The following is a 20881-nucleotide window of genomic DNA, read 5'->3' as shown; positions in this document are numbered from 1 at the left end:
CGAATTAACAGAATATGTAATAAATGTTCTTCCAATACTGTCGAAGATGAGGCTCATTTTCTATTTGATTGTAACAAATTTGAGGATGATAGAAATTGTATGTTAGCTAGTATTGCACAATATAATTCTTATTTTAATCATATGAACAGTCAAAGCAAAATTATCTGGTTATTTAGTGTAGAAAATGTTGAGTTACTTAAAATAATATGTAATTTTATATACAAACATCTTCCTTAGTGAAGATTAGTTTAAGGAAATCTATGTGTGTATATACATTTGATTGGACATAGAAAATTATATTCATCTGAATATCACAAACATACTAGCCGATTAAAAAAAAAAAATAATTGTTAAGATATATTATTTATTCAAATGTTCTCTTATATCCTTGAGGCATCGTCCCCTGGTATCAACTGCATTCAAGTTACCTATGATGCTTCCTTGTTTGCTTTTGATACAGGTAGGAAAGAGACATTTACACACATTTTACATGCCTATAGCCCATAAGGTATCGCCCCCTGGTGTCAGCTGCCTTTAGGAAACCATAATGCTTTCCTATTTGCTGCTGACACAGGATGAGTCATGGACATGTTTAATTTCTACTTTCTTTTTGGCTAATTATTATATATTTAATTGATCCAACTTTTTGTGTACTATACATATGTGGATATCTATTTTTCTTTTTGGGCTGCTTGTTTGTTATCTATATCAACCGCACTTGCAATAAAATGCATTAGTATTAAAAAAAAAAACATACTATAGATTCTTTATCTACGTATTCTTTAAGAACTTAAATAGTTCTCGTTTAACTTTCTTTTTTTTTTTTTATCTCATTGTTTGTATTGTATTATGAAAAAATTATTGATGTTGTAATGTTTATGCCCTTTGGGGCCCATAATTGGAAATAAAAATATCTTATCTTATCTTATCTTATTATCTTATACTAACGTTATGGTGCGAAAACCAAGAAAAATGCTTATTTGGGTCCCTTTTTGGCCCCTAATTCCTAAACTGTTGGGACCTAAACTCCCAAAATCAATACCAATCTTCCTTTTGTGGTCATAAACATTATGTTTAAATTTCATTGATTTCTATTTACTTAAACTAAAGTTATTGTGCGAAACCCAGAATAATGCTTATTTGGGCCCTTTTTTGGCCCCTAATTCCTAAACTGTTAAAACCAAAACTCCCAAAATCAATCCCAACCTTTCTGTTGTGGTCATCAACCTTGTGTCAAAATTTCATAGATTTCTATTAACTTAAACTAAAGTTATAGTGCGAAAACCAAGAAAATGCTTATTTGGGCCCTTTTTGGCCCTTAATTCCTAAAATGTTGGGACCAAACCTCTCAAAATCAATACCAACCTTCCTTTTATGGTAATAAACCTTGTGTTAAAATTTCATAGATTTCTATTCACTTTTACTAAAGTTAGAGTGCGAAAACTAAAAGTATTCGGACGACGACGACGACGACAACGACGATGACGACGACGCAGACGACGACGCCAACGTGATAGCAATATACGACGAAATTTTTTTCAAAATTTGCGGTCGTATAAAAACTGCTTTTTACCCCTATGTTCTATTTTTAGCCTTGGTGGCCATCTTGGTTGGTTGGCCAGGTCACAAAACACAATTTTTTAACTAGATACCCCACCAATGATGATTGTGGCCAAGTTTGGTTTAATTTGGCCCAGTTGTTTCAGAGGAGAAGATTTTTGTAAAAGATTACTAAGATTTACGAAAAATTGTTAAAAATTTACTATAAAGGGCAATAACCCTAAAGGGGTCAACTGACCATTTTGGTCATGTTGACTTATTTGTAAATCTCACTTTTCTGAGCATTATTGCTGTTGACAGTTTATCTCTATCTATAATAATATTCAAGATAATAACCAAAAACAGCAAACTTCCTTAAAATTACCAATTCAGGGGCAGCAACCCAACAACGGGTTGTCCAATTCATCTGAAAAGCAGATAGATCTTGACCTGATTAACAAATTTACCCTTTGTCAGATTTGCTATAAATGCTTTGGTTTTTGAGTTATAAGCTAAAAACTGCATTTTACCCCTATGTTCTATTTTTAGCCATGGCGGCCATCTTGGTTGGTATTTTTAAACTAGATACCCTAATAATGATTTTGGCAATGTTTGGTTAAATTTGACCCAGCAGTTTCAGAGGAGAAGATTTTTATAAAAGTTAACGAAGACGGACGACGACGGATGCCAAGTGATGAGAAAAGCTCACTTGGCCCTTTGGGACAGATGAGCTAAAAACTAGATACTCCAATGATGATTGTAGACAAGTTTGGTTAAATTTGGCCCAGTAGTGTCAAAGGAGAAGATTATTGTTAAAGTTAATGACAACGGACGCCAAGTGGTGAGAAAAGCTCACTTGGCCCTTTGGGGATAAAAATTCAAATTTTATCATGGTGTGTTGCCATGGTAACTTGTTCAAATTAAAGTGAAGAATATATATATGATAACCTTTAAATTTGCAGTAATATTTGCACCAAATAAGGGCCTTATTGCCCCTACTCCTTATAGCAATGGTTGGTTGGTAGAAAAATCATCTTACACATTTTAAAACTTCTTCATTTTTTTTGATTGGTCAAGTTGTTTCAAAAGAAATGTTTGTTAAAAGTTTTAGGAATCTAAATGATGGTTATAGCTCACTGAATTTTAAACCCAAGTTTGTCAAATAATGAGATTTTAACTACATGACTAACATGGAGAAAATGGTTATGCCTTCTTTATATTTGTTGTATCAAATAGACCAAATATTTAATGATTTAAGTGATAATGCCTATTTGGACTAAGGCAGGCTAAATCCTCATTTTCAAATTCTGAGTGACATTTGCTAGAGATCTGTTTTGTGGTTTGAGATGTAGATTCAAAATCTGACATAAGAACCTGTCAAACTACTGGTTTACTTTACTACTTATATTTAAAGATTATCGTTGATTATCTCAACGAGATTGATTTTCTCGCTTGAGCTGGTACAGCGAAAGTGAGAATAGCAATCAAGTTGAGATGACCAATGATAATCTGTTTATCGCTATTTTACCTATGACGACGTTGTCAATTTCAATGTCAATTTCGTTAGCAATGGCACGTGGCCTCCTTAGTTTTTAGCGATAATTTTTCCATCTCAAGCGAGAAGCATGATATGAAAATTATCACATTAAAGATCAAAGGAAAATTGCACAAAATAGCGATAAACCAATTTATAATGGTCGTAGACATGTCTAATCTTACCATCAGATGTGTCTTCTGTATTATCCTCATCATCAAGGATGTATCCTGTGCGACTCTTTTTATTTTCTGTAAAGAAACATATATCAAGCTTATCAATGATTACCAAGTTTATACTGTTTCTTTAATATTCATTGGATATTATTTTTATCAAATTTTTGAGTATCTTTTAAATAAAAAAAATGTATATGTTCAATAAGATTGTACATTTTGAGACTTTTAATTTTTTAATTTTGCCAAAACTTACAACCTAACTCATAATAGTGATGTATAACAATTTATGACTTACCATTATACTGCCTTTTCTGTTCTGTCTGAAAAAGAAAATGCATAATTATCATTATAATCATGAACTAGATTTTTTTTTTTTTATTCTGTTGTAAGGCAGATTTACATTGGTGATAGATGTTGCATGTATGAGATTATTGGAAAACAGAGTTTTAGATCAAGACTGAACAACATCTGTGTCCTGACTATACATGTAACTGATTTTCCAAGGGTCAACTTTAACCCATGATAGATTGACGTTGTCTTTACTACTGTTTATGATCCCCAGAACAAAATTTAATCATGATCAATTGTCAATGTCCTTACTCTATAGTTGATTATGCCTAGATCATAACCGAGGATATACCACTGTTGGCACCAGGCACTGCTGGAAAACAGCTGGGTCCTATAATTTTAATACAGAATCCTGTATTTTAACCTGTTGTTCTATAATTTTGTCAAAAAATATCTATATTACAAATGTACATAACATTAATGACTCATGACTTGTCTGTTTTGTGTTTACAGTGAATTTAACAGCACATTGAATGTTGACAACATGTAACTGATTCACACTTGTTGTTGATTGGATCATGTGACTGATTCACACTTGTTGTTGATTGGACCATATGACTGATTCCCACTTGTTGTTGATTGGATCATGTGACTGATTCACACTTGTTGTTGATTGGATCATGTGACTGATTCACACTTGTTGTTGATTGGATCATGTGACTGATTCACACTTGTTGATTGGATCATGTGACTGATTCACTGATTCACACTTGTTGTTGATTGGATCATGTGACTGATTCACACTTGTTGTTGATCCAATCAAGTGACTGATTCACACTTGTTGTTGATCCAATCAAGTGACTGATTCACACTTGTTGTTGATTGGATCATATGACTGATTCACACTAGTTGTTGATTGGATCATGTGACTGATTCACACTTGTTGTTGATTGGATCATGTGACTGATTCACTGATTCACACTTGTTGTTGATTGGATCATGTGACTGATTCACACTTGTTGTTGATTGGATCATGTGACTGATTCACACTTGTTGTTGATTGGATCATGTGACTGATTCACACTTGTTGATTGGATCATGTGACTGATTCACACTTGTTGTTGATTGGATCATGTGACTGATTCACACTTGTTGTTGATCCAATCAAGTGACTGATTCACACTTGTTGTTGATCCAATCAAGTGACTGATTCACACTTGTTGTTGATTGGATCATATGACTGATTCACACTAGTTGTTGATTGGATCATGTGACTGATTCACACTTGTTGTTGATTGGATCATGTGACTGATTCACTGATTCACACTTGTTGTTGATTGGATCATGTGACTGATTCACACTTGTTGTTGATTGGATTGATAAATTAGAGCACCACTAACTGGATTCTTTTGTCTTTTAATGAGTATAAGAATTTGTAAAATAACTCTTAAGTCTTCAATAAATTTACAAATGCTGTTACACAATCAGAAACACAATAATTTGACAAAAATTAATGAAAAAATATAACTAGAGGCTCTGAAAAGCAGTTTGTTGCTCATCTTCATCTTCAGCATTTGTTAATCTTTTAGTAAGTTTTTAAGATATAAGGCAATAAACAGCTGCACCATGAACGCATGATACGCCCCTCCCTTTTTCAAAGAATAAGTTATAACTTATATCTGAAATTCTGAAATAACTAAAGGGAGGTTTTCTTAATAGATAAACACCAGTCACCCAAGTTTCATAATTATAATAAAAATTGAAAGGGAGCTTATCTCAATAGATAATATAAGCAATTCACCAAAGTTGTATGAAAACTGCTGAAAGCATTTTTGAGTTATTGTTTGAAAACTGAAAAATCACCCTTTTTTCTGAATAAAACCTCATTACTGGGAAAAGCTAAAATCTAAAACTATGAAAATCAAAAGGGAGCTGAAAATTAATGTACACTATGAGCATCTTTGTGAGTTAATGTCATACCTTTTTATTTGGTGTGTCATCAGTTTTCTTTCGTAATCTTTTTCTTGACTTTCTATTCTTATTTGTTGACATTCTTTCCTCTTCATTGTTTTGATATCTCATTAAACTAGCATCTAATTCCTCATCAGAACCTCCATCTGAAAGAGCCTCCTTTGTGTTGTTTAGATTACAATGTGGTGTATCAGTAACTACGTGTTGATTGTCTGATGTAACAATTGACTTTGATATATCCACATGTAGTGCTTTGCTTGGTGTTGAATTTACATTGCCTTTGCTGATACTTTTCAATTGTTGATCAAAATCATCTTCTGAGATGAAGGAATCAATCTCGTCAGATAAATCACTTGTTGGTTTTCTTTTGGGTTTCCCATTTGTTATGTTTTCCTTTATTTTTATAGTCTGCTCTAATGTTAATGTGTTATCTGCATAAAAAAATGCAATTCATGAATTTAAAACAATTGAATACTTGTTAATATCAGTGATATTGTTTGCCTTAAATTACAGGAGAATAAAGGCTTTTTCCCCCTGCAGTAGAATCCAAATTTGAAAAAAAATTGGCTTAAAATTGGCCTCAGTGAATATCAGTTTTTCAAAAGTCAATAAAACCACACATTTACCTCATCAAAATACAGTAATTGTATTATATAACACTAACAATGGGGGAATAACAAAGATAACAGAGAATATATAACACTAATAATGGGGGAATAACAAAGATAACAAAGAATATATAACACTAATAATGGGGGAATAACAAAGATACCAGAGGGACAGGATAACAGAGAATATAACACTAATAATAGGGGAATAACAAAGATACCAGAGGGACAGGATAACAGAGAATATAACACTAATAATGGGGGAATAACAAAGATACCAGAGGGATAGGATAACAGAGATTATAACACTAATAATGGGGGAATAACAAAGATACCAAAGGGACAGGATAACAGAGAATATAACACTAATAATGGGGGAATAACAAAGATACAAAGGGACAGGATAACAGAGAATATAACACTAATAATGGGGGAATAACAAAGATACCAGAGGGACAGGAAAACAGAGAATATAACATTAATAATTGGGGAATAACAAAGATAACAATTATAACTGGGGAAAATATCAACATAGATAACAATAATAAATGTGGAGAAATGAAAGAAATTAATGACGTACCTTTTTTAGGTGAAACTTTTTCTGAAAATATTTTTTTCCATTTCTTTGGGATATTGTATTTGCTGATGTTTGGTAATATGCATTTTCTCATCCTACTGTTCATTGAAGGGGCTGAATGCTTTGTAATCTGAAAAAAAATGAAAGGAATAGGTTCAATAAGGCCCTATATTTGGCCCAAATATTACTGCAAATTAAAAAGTTATCATACATATTCTAAAATTACTGAAAACGGAAATAACGATAGTAAACTGAATAAACTCTGAATTTTTCATCCTTTAAGTGAAATCAGTACATAAGATGTCGTGATTGTGACATCATCAGATAAAATCTTTATATTTTTCATATATATTACTTGACCCTATGCATTTCTAAACATAATTTGAAATAGTCATCAAACATTTTATTTTCTTGGGCCAAAACCAGGCCTTAATGCTCCTGTTCCTTTGACTTGAAAAAAAAATAAATGGGTTATGTGTCCATGGGCCCCTGCTTCCATATAAGATTATAAAGGGGCATATCTCAAGAACGGTAAAAATGACACAATCCTTATTTGTAATTAATCTGTTTTTTGTAAAGGGTCATAACTCAAGAAAAGTTAAAGTGCAGCCAACAAAATTCAACCTTGATCTATGTATTGTGGTAATAAGCATTGCATATAAGTTTTATAACCTTTATTCAGACAATCTAAATTTAGAGAACAGAAATGAAAAATTCACCAACTTTTCAATTTGTCAAGGGTCATTACTCTTGAATGATAAAAGTGACCCAACCCAAATTCATCTGTGTTTTGTGGTTGGAAGCATTGTGTATAAATTGTATAACATTTGGTTGAGTAAAATTTAAGTTAGATAGCAGATACCAATTTTGGGATGTACAGACATATAAATTGACAACAGTAAAACTCATTGGCAAATATATCACATTTCTATATCTTAGATTCATTATCATGTTAATGGTGTTAACTATTTCTATACTTAATACATGAACTATCCCCTTCCTAAATTTACCTTTAAGACTTGCATGTCTTTGTACAGTTGATTTCCATGTATAGCATTCTGACGATGCTCTGTTACAATGTAACTCAACATTGCCACATCTTCTTCGTCTGTGTACTTAGTTCTTCTGGGAATAAATAGATTATAAGTTTTATCAACTATTTATGTAATGGTCAATATCATTAACAATGAGATGAAGCATGATCTTTGGTGACACCTCAACTCATGAACACAGAAAAAAACAACTTCTAAAGGTCAAAATTGTTATCAAAGGTACCAGGATTATAATTTAGTATGCCAGACGCGCGTTTCGTCTACATAAGACTCATCAGTGAGGCTCATATCAAAATAGTAATGAACCAAACAAATACAAAGTTGAAGAGCATTGAGGATCCAAATTCCAAAAAGTTGTGCAAAAACTATTCAATTATGGACAAGCAATCATTCTAAATGAAAAACTCAAAATGCTCTGCATCAATACATATCATTAATAAAGTTAATAGAGATAAATTTCAAAAGAGATTTCAGTTCTGTTGTTATCATTGTAGTACTTTAAAAAAATTATATCCCAACCTTTTTCAACTGATTTTTATAGTTCGTTCTTATGTTGTACTGTTATACCACTGTCCCAGGTTAGGGGAGGGTTGGGATCCCGCTAACATGTTTAACCCTGCCACATTATTTATGTATGTGCCTGTCCCAAGTCAGGAGCCTGTAATTCAGTGGTTGTCGTTTGTTTATGTGTTACATATTTGTTTTTCGTTCATTTTTTTACATAGATAAGGCCTTTAGTTTTCTCGTTTGAATTGTTTTACATTGTCTTATCGGGGCCTTTTATAGCTGACTTTATGCGGTATGGGCTTTGCTCATAGTTGAAGCCTGTACGGTGACCTATAATTGTTAATGTTTGTGTCATTTTGGTCTTTTGTGGATAGTTGTCTCATTGGCAATCATACCACATCTTCTTTTTTATAATTTCTTCTTTAATCATCACATGCAATTATCATCCATGGTTGTCATGAGTTACCAACACTTATCTCCCTTTATTCATTTATTTTTTATTAATTGTATCGTAATTTTTCAAAACAACTACTTATATTAAACATTTACAGTCTCGTTATATGTGAATCATTCCAGTGTACATAACCTATACCAATTCATCCAGGTCCTGCATTTTACAACAAGAGTGCACACATTGAAATGTCTCGCCTTCTTTATTAATCCTTGATACTATCTTGATAGACCCAATTATAAAGCTTTATTACAACTGTCACATAAACTCAGCATTAACCAAGAAAATGAAACATTGATCAATGAACCATGAAAATGAGGTCAAGGTCAGATGAACCAATTATAGTAGACCTATTGCATATATAGTATAAGAAAAACAGACCAAAACACAAAAACTTAACTATAACCACTGAACCATGAAAATGAGGTCAAGGTCAGATGATACCTGCCAATTGGACATGTACACCTTACAGTGCTTCCATCATGTCCATACACCGAATATACTAGACATATTGCTTATAGTATCTGAAATATGGACTTGACCACGAAAACTTTACCTTGTTCACTGATCCATGAAATGAGGTCGAGGTCAAGTGAAAACTGTCTGAAAGGCATGAGGACCTTGCAAGGTACGCACATACCAAATATAGTTATCCAATTACTTATAATACGAGAGAATTTAACATTACAAAATTTTTTTTTTTTTCAAGTAGTCACTGAACCCTGAAAATGAGGTCAAGGACATTGGACATGTGACTGACGGAAAGTTCATAACATGAGGCATCTATATACAAAGTATGAAGCATCCAGGTCTTCTACCTTTTATAATATAAAGCTTTTAAGAAGTGAACTAACACCGCCGCCGCCGGATCACTATCCCTATGTCGAGCTTTCTGCAACAAAAGTTGCAGGCTCGACAAAAAATGGCCTAGCTATAGGAGTATTGGTTCTCTTCAAATTGGGCTACAACTAATGGTGAGTTCAGACAGATTTTGATGAGTCCAGAACTCATGGACTTGCCTAAGCGAGAACCTGGACTGTGAACTTAATTGTTTTAAATTGCAAGTTATTATGTGATCAAAGTTTTGATTATGAAGATTTCATTCTTAGAAAAAGCATTTAACCTTATCTTATCAATTCAACATTTGGTATAACAAGAAATAGTACCCTTTGATATCTTTGGCTTCAATATAAACAGAACTGGAGGGACTCAGATCATCACTAACATTACTCAACTCTTCAGCATTGTCAACACTGAACTTTTTACTTCCTTGTCTGAAATTATACAAACATTTCTACTGATAAACACATGTAAAGCCATTTAAAGTTGGTGCATTTGTGCTAACTTAAATAATATGTTTTGTTTTAAAATTATGGGTTTGCAAAGCAACTAAGCTTCAAGCCACATTACAGCTGACCTTAGAATTTATCTGGATATTCTTTAAGTTCCTTTGTTTTCTATGATCTCAATTTTTCCCTTCTAATTGTTAAACCTCAAGCATGCTTGATAAATATATACAAGTATTAGAATTCAGTTTTGTTTGTGTAATGAATCAAGATATCTTGATAAGAGTTGAACCTCTTCCCGAGGAAATACTTCTAGTTCTTAATAAGAATACTAAATCATACATTTGGTCATTATTTTATACTGTGTAATCTTTTTTTAGGACAGGATTTTTTAATTTATTGGTTTACGGATCTGCCGACTCAATTTTGTCGATTCATAGAATAAAAATAAAATTTACTTTTCATGCTTTTTTATTCCCGCCGACCCAAACAAATACATTATCCCTGAAAAATAATTTTCAAAAAATTAAGTTAAGTACCTTGTGTTATATTTATAGATTATCGTTGATTATCTCAACAAGATTGTTTTTCTCGCTTGAGCTGGTAACCAAAAACAGTAAAATTTCCTTAATATTACCAATTTAGGGGCAGCAACCCAACAACGAATTGTTCGATTCATCTGAAATTTTCAGGGCAGATAGATCTTGACCTGATAAACAATTATACCCTTTGTCAGATTTGCTCTAAATGCTTTGGTTTTTGACTTATAAGCCAAAAACTGCATTTTACCCCTATGTTCTATTTTTAGCCATGGCGGCCATCTTGGTTGGTTGGCCGGGTCAACAGACACATTTTAAACTAGATCATGATGATTGTGGCCAAGTTTGGTTTAATTTGGCCCAGTAGTTTTAGAGGAGAAGATTTTAGTAAAAGTCAACGACGACGGACGCCAAGTGATGAGAAAAGCTCACTTGGCCTTTCAGGCCAGGTGAGGTAAAAACTTGTTCAATCTTTTCGCATATTTTAGTTCCCAGGAAGTGTGTTTTCTGAAGCCAAAATGACATTCATAAATACCTGATTACAGTATTAGAAGTAAAAACTTGGAGCAAGTAATTTTTTCATTTGTTATCAAAGTGTAGTCTTTTGACTGTTTTATTAGTTTGGAGCCCAGCATGGCCAGCAATAAAAAACTAATTTTCCAAACCTTTTCATTTTGTATTTCTCTGTATCCATAAGATGATTATTTTTTACACAATCCAATACATATTTGGTTGAAATGTAATCTCCAGAGGAAACATAATCCCCATCCTGAGCCAATCTGAAACAGACAATTAAATTACAGCAGTGAATAGAAATGTAATCTCCAGAGGAAACATAATCCCCATCCTGAGCCAATCTGAAATAGACAATTAAATTACAGCAGTGAATAGAAATGTAATCTCCAGAGGAAACATAATCCCCATCCTGAGCCAATCTGAAATAGACAATTAAATTACAGCAGTGAATAGAAATGTAATCTCTAGAGGAAACATAATCCCCATCCTTAGCCAATCTGAAATAGACAATTAAATTACAGCAGTGAATAGAAATGTAATCTCCAGAGGAAACATAATCCCCATCCTGAGCCAATCTGAAATAGACAATTAAATTACAGCAGTGAATAGAAATGTAATCTCTAGAGGAAACATAATCCCCATCCTGAGCCAATCTGAAATAGACAATTAAATTACAGCAGTGAATAGAAATGTAATCTCTAGAGGAAAAATAATCCCCATCCTGAGCCAATCTGAAATAGACAATTAAATTACAGCAGTGAATAGAAATGTAATCTCCAGAGGAAACATAATCCCCATCTTGAGCCAATCTGAAATAGACAATTAAAGTACAGCAGTGAATAGAAATGTAATCTCTAGAGGAAACATAATCCCCATCCTGAGCCAATCTGAAACAGACAATTAAATTACAGCAGTGAATAGAAATGTAATCTCTAGAGGAAACATAATCCCCATCTTGAGCCAAAATTAAGACGGTTTTCATGTAAAACGAAAGTTTTCGTGTTCATCCTTTATATTGAAATGTAAGTTGTATTTTATTATATACCTAATACATATACATGTATAAAGGTTGAAGATGAACACGAATGCGGCCACTTTCATTTTTGACAAAAAAACAACTGGAAAGTGACATTTTTCGGCATATTTGATAGATTTTTCATACTTGAGCTTGAATCCCATCGTTTTAATGACTAAATCAGTTATATCTTTAACATAAACTGATTGATTCATATGAAATAGACACTTAAGTGTTTAAAAAGTTGTCAAAATCTTTCGTCAGATGAACCTAAAATTTGAGGCCAAAATCGGTCCTTACCGGACCTTCTCCTTTACAATTACAGTTCAGCAGTGAAAATTCAATTTTGGATGAAACAAATCTTCTGATTTCTTCAATTTTTAAATAAATTGCTACACAGATTACCATGTGCACCACATTGATCATGATGATGTTAATTCTTCATAGACAGAAATAAATGGAGAATGTGTCTATGAGCTGCAGCTGTCCCTGCTTGCAAATATTCAGGAGTCAACTTCCACTTACAGATGCAGGACCATTTTGTGATAATAATTATTTAAGCGATGTGTATAAGTTTCATAACAATTAGTTCTGACAGGCAAATTAATGGTAGAGAAAGGAAACTATAGATTTAGCCATTGTCCCGTTTATAAAGGCACAGAATTTAATAATGGTTAAATGTGCGTATTGTTATGCATTTACTTTTCTACATTGGCTAGAGGTATAGGGGAAGGCTGGAGATCTCATAAACAGGTTTAACCCCTCCGCATTTTTGCACCTGTCCCAAGTCAGGAGCCTCTGGCCTTTATTAGTCTTGTATTTTTTTAATTTTAGTTTCTTGTGTACAATTTTGAAATTAGTATGGCGTTCAGTATCACTGAACTAGTATATATTTGTTTAGGGGCCAGCTGAAGGACGCCTCCGGGTGTGGGAATTTCTTGCTACATTGAAGACCTGTTGGTGACCTTCTGCTGTTATTATTGTTTTTTTATATGGTTGGGTTGTTGTCTCTTTGACACATTCCCCGATTTCCATTCTCAATTTTATTAAAGTGATTCCACCCAAAATCAAACTTGATCTGTGTTTTGTGGTAACAATAAGTGTACACCTTTTACAACATTTTGTTGAGGCAAACTAATTATATAAAGTAAAATTACAGAAACCAAGTAAACAGGTAAATAAATTCTTTGTTTAGAGGATATTACAGTTAGCATGGTAAGCATCAATAAAGCTAGTCTTCCTTGAGACCCTCCAAGCAGAGAATCTTTTGAGTATAACATGTATAACTTACATTCAGATTTTTTTATAAAGAGTCGCAGGCCTTTCATACAAGAGGCTGTGCACACAAATGTACCTGGTTCTTTTACCTATCTACTCCTCAGGACAGAGAAATATAGATTCTTACACTGCAACAAGTGTATTACGATATTTCTCCACTCGAGACAGTTAAATTTTATTATTTAAAGCGCGAGGCTTGCCGAGCCCTTTAAATAATAAAATTTAACTGTCGAGAGTGGAGAAATATTGTAATACACGAGTTATAGTGTTGGAATCTGTTTCTCTAATGCTTTTTATTTTTATCGTTCTTTTTCAAAGATTTTCAGAAAATTGTGCTCTTTATATGCGACGTCATCATGCAAGGTCGCCTTTTTTCATGACGTCACAATAGGAAAATTGAGAAGAAAACAAAACATTTTGACGTCATAATCAAATTTCGACTAATCATTTGCCGAGAACAGATTTTTCACTAGTGAGGAGAAATATTTTTCTCACACCGGTCAGGAAATGTGAAAATAGCACAAAAATTAGAGAAACAGAATTAGAACACACCTCAGGACAGAGAAATAGAATTAGAACACACCTCAGGACAGAGAAACAGAATTAGAACACACTGTATCAAATTAATATCTCCCCTTTGCTCACTTGTATTACAGTATTGCAAACAAGGCAAAAGGCATAAAAGAATATACATTTATGACTTTAAACATGTATGTTTTCCTGGATGATGTGTTATTGGTATAATTCAATGTTTTCCCACCCCATTACTAGGGATAACCAATAACTCAATTTCTAATCATAATAACTTTGAAGAATGGAAAAGGTAGCAGAAAAATGCATAAGTGAGAGGTTTAGCTAGCTATAAAACCAGGTTCAATCCACCATTTTCTACATTAGAAAATGCCTGTACCAAGTCAGGAATATGACAGTTGTTATCCATTCGTTTGATGTGTTTGGACTTTTGATTTTCCTTTTTGAATTTTCCTCGGAGTTCAGTATTTTTGTGTTTTTACTTTTTTTTATGCATAAGATTTATGAATTACAATTATAAAATGGTATGGCTTCATGAACTTATATTTCATACTTACTTGATAGCTCCAGTCACAAATTTAGAAAGGACCTTCCCACCACCATACTGAAGTAAAAAAAATATAAAATTAAACAATATTATTAATGTCAGACATTAAAACTAAGACGATAACAATGTTTGATAATAGTTGTCTTTACATGCATGAAAATATATGTGAGTCTTTTTTTAAATATATTATCATTTCAATAGGTTTTTTTAATAGATAATTAGATACCAGTAGTTTTAATTGATTATTCTAGTTTCATTGACAATTATACTATATTTTCTTTCATATTTTTATATTAGAATGATCTATTGATTATATTATTATAAGCTAGTAATTTTGTGTATTAAAGGCATACGATACAGTTTTGATCCCATATTCACATTTTGATAAAAATTTCCATATAGACTATTTTTTACCTGATTAAATCAAATATGTAATAAAATATATACCTGCATGTGCTGCTTTTTGAGTTAAATGAGGTCGAAATTTTGTATATTTGCTAAAAAAATCGGATCTGTGGCTGTATTTTCTTTTTCAAAAGAAAGACATAACTTTTTTTATTTTAAAAAATAAACAAACTGTTTTTTGTTGAATAATTTGTAATTTCTGTAGTTTATAAGTCTCTTAAAAATCTATACATTTTTTATTAAAAAATAACTTATTTTTATCAAATGTTCACAGATGTAGTAAAGCACATCATTTTTGCAGCATATTTATCAAATTTTTAAAAAATGCACTATTTACGTTTTCATGAAAATTGGCACACATATTCTTCTTGTGTTATCAAACCATATGGCATTTTGAAAAAGAGGGGTCCATGAACTTGTTTTCAAGTTAAATAAGTCTGACTGATAAAAATCAGTAGAAAACTGAATCTTTTCCCGATAAGACAGATTGACGTCCAGAAAAAATAACAATTTAAGTTTGCAATGTCATTACCTTCCCTGTAACTGTATTGTATGCCCTTAAGGATTATGTACCCTTGTGTTGATTCAATGCTAAACATATGGAAGTTTTATAGAAAATCCACAGCCTTTCCCCTTATACTCTCATATTTGGCAATTCGGTGACTGGTAAATATAATATTGCATGCAGTCACCATAGTGCTAGCATTGATTTTCTTTAAAAAAGTTTATCAATCTACTACAAAACAACCTTGTATCGTTGGAAGAATGGGCCACAAAATGGGGTATGAGATTTAATGCCAAAAAATGTTACGTGATGAGTGTCAACAACAAATCATCTCATTACTCATACCTCCGCCACTGTCCAAAGGATTGCAGGAAACAGGTGTATATAGGCCTTATCCGTTCACTTTTAGAATATGCGTTCATAGTCTGGGACCCTTACTTAATGAAGGATATTTATGCACTTGAAAAAGTACAGAGACATGCAGTGCATTTCATCAGTGGGGATTACACAAGCAGAGAGGAAGGTAGCATAAGGAGACTTATGATTGAACTAAAACTTCCAATACTGGAAAACAGACGTCATCACAGTAGACTTACTTTTCTCTACAAGGTGGCCAGGGGTTTGGTACCAGCTATACCACAAGACTCAGTGTTAGTCAAAGAGAAACCAAAACGACAAGTTAAACCAAAACAATTTAGTGACTTTAAAACAACAAACATTGTGGACAAATTTGCTCAAAACAGCAGCCGTTGCTACAAAATTTCACCTAGCAAATCAGAACAATACAAACAGTCATTCTTTGAAAGAACAATACCTGATAGGAATAGACTACCAGACAATCTCTTGTGTGCTAAGACAATTGAGAGCTTTAAAACTTCGGTTGCTCTCACAACGTTGGACTAATTTTCCAGCGCCTCTCTCCTGTTGCCATTGATGCCATATCCTGGCCCTGTAACGTATTAATTCAGATTCAGAATCTAGTTATTGGTTAAAACAAATATAAATATGAACCAAATCAAGTACACCAATCAGGGTGCGCTCACTTTCTGTATCTGTATTTCCCACTTGTGTAATAAGAATGGGTACGTCACAGATTCCTTTCGGCTATTATGTGACGGGTTGACTTTTAATGACTCAACACAAGATTTTTTTGAATTTAAAGGTAGTTTAGATCTTTTTGTAAATAATAAGAGCTAGCACAACATAGCAAAGCAAGTGAGTAATCTATGTTCAAAAACTTTCAACAAAAATCTCTGTATGGCCAGGCATATATGCATCATCATATGGCTGTGGATTTTTTTTACTTAAAATATTAGGCCGGATCAACTAGGGTTGGTTTGACATGAAAGGGTATAATCCAAGAGCAATGTTATCCAACTATGCTAATCATTGACATTCATTTTTATTACATCACTTGACCACCATTTCAATACACCTTATCGCTATTCCCGGCTGACCCTGCCGCTTGAACTTTTGACGCATACAACAATCACTTTTTCATTGTGGCGTCAGCTATTTTGTTTTCTGACGTCATAATTTACGGGAACCTGTGTGATATCCAGTAATGGCGGACAAATAGCGATAAGGTTCGTATAAATAACACAACATCAACATGGTCAGACGTTGTGAGCGGTGTACCTCAGGGAAGTGTTTTAGGACCAGTTCTTTTCTTAACATTTATAAATGATCTTCCTGATGTAGTAGAGGGCATAGTGAAAATTTTTGCTGATGATTGTAAAGTTTATTCTAAAGTCTCGTCAGATTATGAGCAAAGTAAGTTACAGGAAAATTTGGACAGATTATGTGAATGGTCAGATATGTGGAAATTAAAATTTAATGCTGCTAAATGTAAAGTATTGCATATTAATCCTGACAATGACCTGCAATATCGTTATACCATGTTGGATGAATCTGGAAATTTTATTGCATTATCTACAGTGAATGAAGAAAAGGATCTTGGAGTAACTTTCGAGTCTAATTTGAAATTTGAAAAACATATAAGTGATATTTATAACAAAGCGCAGAGAGTGTTGTCTCTTATTCATCATTCTTTTGATTACATGGATCAAGATATGTTTCTTACTATTTATAAATCAATAGTGCGTCCGCTGCTTGAATATGCGACATGCGTCTGGTCACCGTATCTTAAAAAAGACATCCGTAAACTGGAATCTGTACAAAGGAGGGCCACAAAACTGGTGAAAAATATTTGTCATCTTAATTATGAAGACAGGCTACGTTCTTTGGGTTTGCCAACTTTGGAATATCGTAGGGATAGGAATGACATGATACAAGTCTACAAATCGTTGCATGGTATAGATGACATCGACTGGATGAAGCTATTTACTTTAGCACCATCTAATAATACTAGAGGTCACTCATTAAAACTGTTTAAAAAACAGTGTAAGACCACACATAGACTAAATACTTTTTCAATTAGAGTAGTGGATCAGTGGAATAACCTGTCTGATTTAACAGTGACGGCAAAGACTCTAAATAATTTTAAGTCCGCACTAAATGGCGAAAACTGGAACCCTTATAAATTCATATGTTCGTGTTAATTAAGTGTTCAGCTGCGCACACCCAAATAAGTGTTTTTTACTATAAGTTTAATATATATTATATATATATATATTAATTATGAGAAGAGAAATGCATATACGACAATCCAAGATGAGGGGTCAGTAGAAGCCTTTGGCTTATTTAACGACCCGAAGATAAAGGTATAAAGGTATAAAGGTATAAAGGTGTATAAACGGACTATAGCGCACCAACCTAGTTATGCAAATGACCAATTTGAAGTTTATTCGAACCAAATTTGATTATAAGACCTTCTTGTTTTAGGTGTGTAAAGAGCACAGGCACTTGTTTCTATCCATGCGAAGCGCGAAGCAAAGGCACTTGTTTTTAAGTGCCTTAAACTTAAAGAGCCGTGGTCTGGTTGTGTTTTTTTTTGTGTTTTTTTTTTAATTTTTTTTATCTTAGAGAGTAATTCAAATAGATGCCACACCTCAACTAATGGATTGATTTTAGATTTATCTGTGCAAGGTCTCAAGAAAAATACAATTGGTTCATTTTCTTTTGTAAACAAGTGCTTGCTGTGTTTGTAAACATTTTCCGCCATTTTTTCGTATTTACCGCCCCTGACAGTATAGCATGATACCAGTTCGTCCTAATTAAACTACCACGACCCTAAAAATTATATTTAACGTCATCGTACCCTAATTACACTAAGTGCAGCAGCACAATTTGTATCCCTAAGTAAAAATTCTCTGTTATTAACATACATGCTTCAATCTTCAGTCTTTGTTTGTGTTATAAAGTTCACCTCACTTTATTACCGTATCATCTGTTACAGCAGAGACATATATGTGTATATATGTCTCTGGTTACAGTAATTATATAATTGACAGATCAGCAACTCTCACATGCCTGAACGTTCTTAAATAAACATGCAATTAAATAGACCAATTGAAGTTCTTATACACATGTTGTCATTCTGTAGTCTGACCATCAAACGATGTACTTGTTAATAAATTAGTTATAGAAACTGGATTGTATTATTACATAGCAAAGATATTACACATTTTGGCGACGAGGAAAAAACTGAATATTAATGAGATAGACGAAGAAGACCAGAAAAGGGATATTTTCTTAAGTGTATGTGGGAAAAATACTTACAAATTAATAAGGGATTTATTAGCACAAGCCAAACCAGGAACGAAATCATTGGCCGATTTAACAAAACTAGTGAAAGACCACCGAGATCCAGTACCATCAGAAATCATTCAGAGATTTAAATTTAACAGTAGAACAAGACACAGCGATGAGTCAGTGAGGACATTTATTGCAGCACTAAGAAGTCTGACAGAACACTGTAATTATGGTGACACGTTAAACGCGATGTTACGGGACAGGTTAGTTGTCGGGATAAAGCCGGAGTGACCGCATACAGAGGAGGCTGTTAGCAGAGCCGAATTTAACATTTGATAAGGCATTGGAACTTGCTACCGCTATGGAGACTGCAGAGAAGAATGCACAGGACATCCAAGCGAGTGGGACAAATGGAACATTTCAGAAACAAATCAATAAAGTTTCAAAATCGTATACAAGAAACAACTCTGGAAATTCGAAACAAGGAGATTGTTACCGGTGTGGAGGAAATCACTTAGCCACTGAATGCAGGTTTAAGGATGCAAAATGCCACAGCTGTAAAAAGAAAGGACATATCGCAAAGAAATCCCGTAGCAAATCTGACAATGGGAATTTTAAAAGTGAAAATCACAGAGAGTTTAAATCACGTTTTAAACCACGTGCTCATTTCATGGAGCAGGATGAAACTACCGAAAGTGAAAGTGAAAATGAAGTTTACTCAGTTTTTTCATTTTGGAAATAAATCTAATGAGGCATATAAAGTGCAAATCAATGTGAATGAATGTGAAATAGCCATGGAAATAGATACCGGAGCGTCCGTTTCTATCATGAGCGAGGATACTTACAAGGAATACAAGTCGAAATTCAGAATCGAACCGTCAAGTGCTAAACTCCGAACATACATGGGAGAGCAGATTCCTGTAATAGGACGTGCAATCGTCAATGTCAACTACAAGAAGGAAAGTGCAAAATTACCATTACTGATAGTGAAGCGTAAAGGTCCGAATTTACTAGGCCGAGACTGGTTGAACAAACTCCAACTGGATTGGAAGGATATTTTCTCCGTCGTTGGAAGTGACAATCAATCGAGGGATTTAAATGTGATCTTGGAAGCAAATAAGGAGGTTTTCAAAGATGAACTTGGAACTGTAAAAGGCATGAAAGCAAAAATTTATGTCGATGAGAGTGCCGTACCAAAATATTTCAAGGCTCGACCTTTGCCGTATGCGTTGAAGGATAAAGTGGAGAAGGAACTTGAACGTCTTGAGAAGGAGGGTCAGATTCAGCAAGTGGAATTTTCCGACTGGGCCGCTCCGATAGTACCCGTAGTTAAAGAGAACGGATCTATTAGAATTTGTGGTGACTACAAGGTAACCGTTAATGCCGTTTCAAAGTTAGACAATTATCCGATTCCTAAAACTGAGGATTTATACGCAACGCTTGGAGGAGGACAAGAATATACAAAATTGGATTTAAACCAAGCATATCAACAAATTGAACTTGATGAGGACAGTAAAAGGTATGTGACTATAAACACGCATAGGGGTTTATTCAGATATAATAGACTTCCGTATGGTGTAGCGTCCAGCCCAGGTATTTTTCAGAGAACACTTGAAAATGTTGTTCAAGGCATCGCCAATGTTTTGGTTCGAGTAGATGATATATTGATAACGGGTAAAACTAGAGAGGAACATCTGAATACTCTTTCTGAGGTTTTATCTAGATTTAAGAGAATCGGAATTCGGTTAAAGAAACAGAAGTGTGTGTTCATGGCCGAAGAAGTTGTTTATTTTGGGATTTAAAATAAACAAACAGGGAATCTACCCAGTTGAGAGTAAAGTTGAGGCGATCGATAAAGCACCAAGTCCGACAAACGTGACAGAACTGAAAGCTTATCTTGGA

The 20881-nt window shown here is 33.6% G+C and overlaps 1 protein-coding gene across 2 annotated transcripts in view; it reads right to left on the bottom strand.

Annotated features, from left to right (window-relative positions):
* The window catches only part of LOC134726884 (telomeric repeat-binding factor 2-interacting protein 1-like), a 40112-nt gene extending 21627 nt beyond the window's left edge, over positions 1-18485 (bottom strand). The window contains exons 1-7 of one of the 2 annotated variants that reach the window (XM_063591290.1): positions 18336-18485; positions 14426-14472; positions 11194-11307; positions 9870-9977; positions 7704-7818; positions 6697-6823; positions 5518-5939 (exon numbers count right to left, since the gene is read on the bottom strand). In XM_063591290.1, the coding sequence (XP_063447360.1) occupies positions 5518-5939; positions 6697-6823; positions 7704-7818; positions 9870-9977; positions 11194-11307; positions 14426-14472; positions 18336-18449 (1047 nt within the window). In that variant the 5' untranslated portion in view covers positions 18450-18485. The remainder of the gene's footprint in view (positions 1-5517; positions 5940-6696; positions 6824-7703; positions 7819-9869; positions 9978-11193; positions 11308-14425; positions 14473-18335) is intronic. The other variant, XM_063591296.1, reaches the window with a different exon arrangement.
* Positions 18486-20881: the final 2396 nt, after the last annotated feature.

Source organism: Mytilus trossulus, chromosome 1, assembly GCF_036588685.1.
Source record: "Mytilus trossulus isolate FHL-02 chromosome 1, PNRI_Mtr1.1.1.hap1, whole genome shotgun sequence".
Classification (NCBI taxonomy): domain Eukaryota; kingdom Metazoa; phylum Mollusca; class Bivalvia; order Mytilida; family Mytilidae; genus Mytilus; species Mytilus trossulus.
The sequence above is the reverse complement of the archived record's forward strand: the minus strand, read 5'-3'. Positions and strand labels throughout refer to the sequence as shown.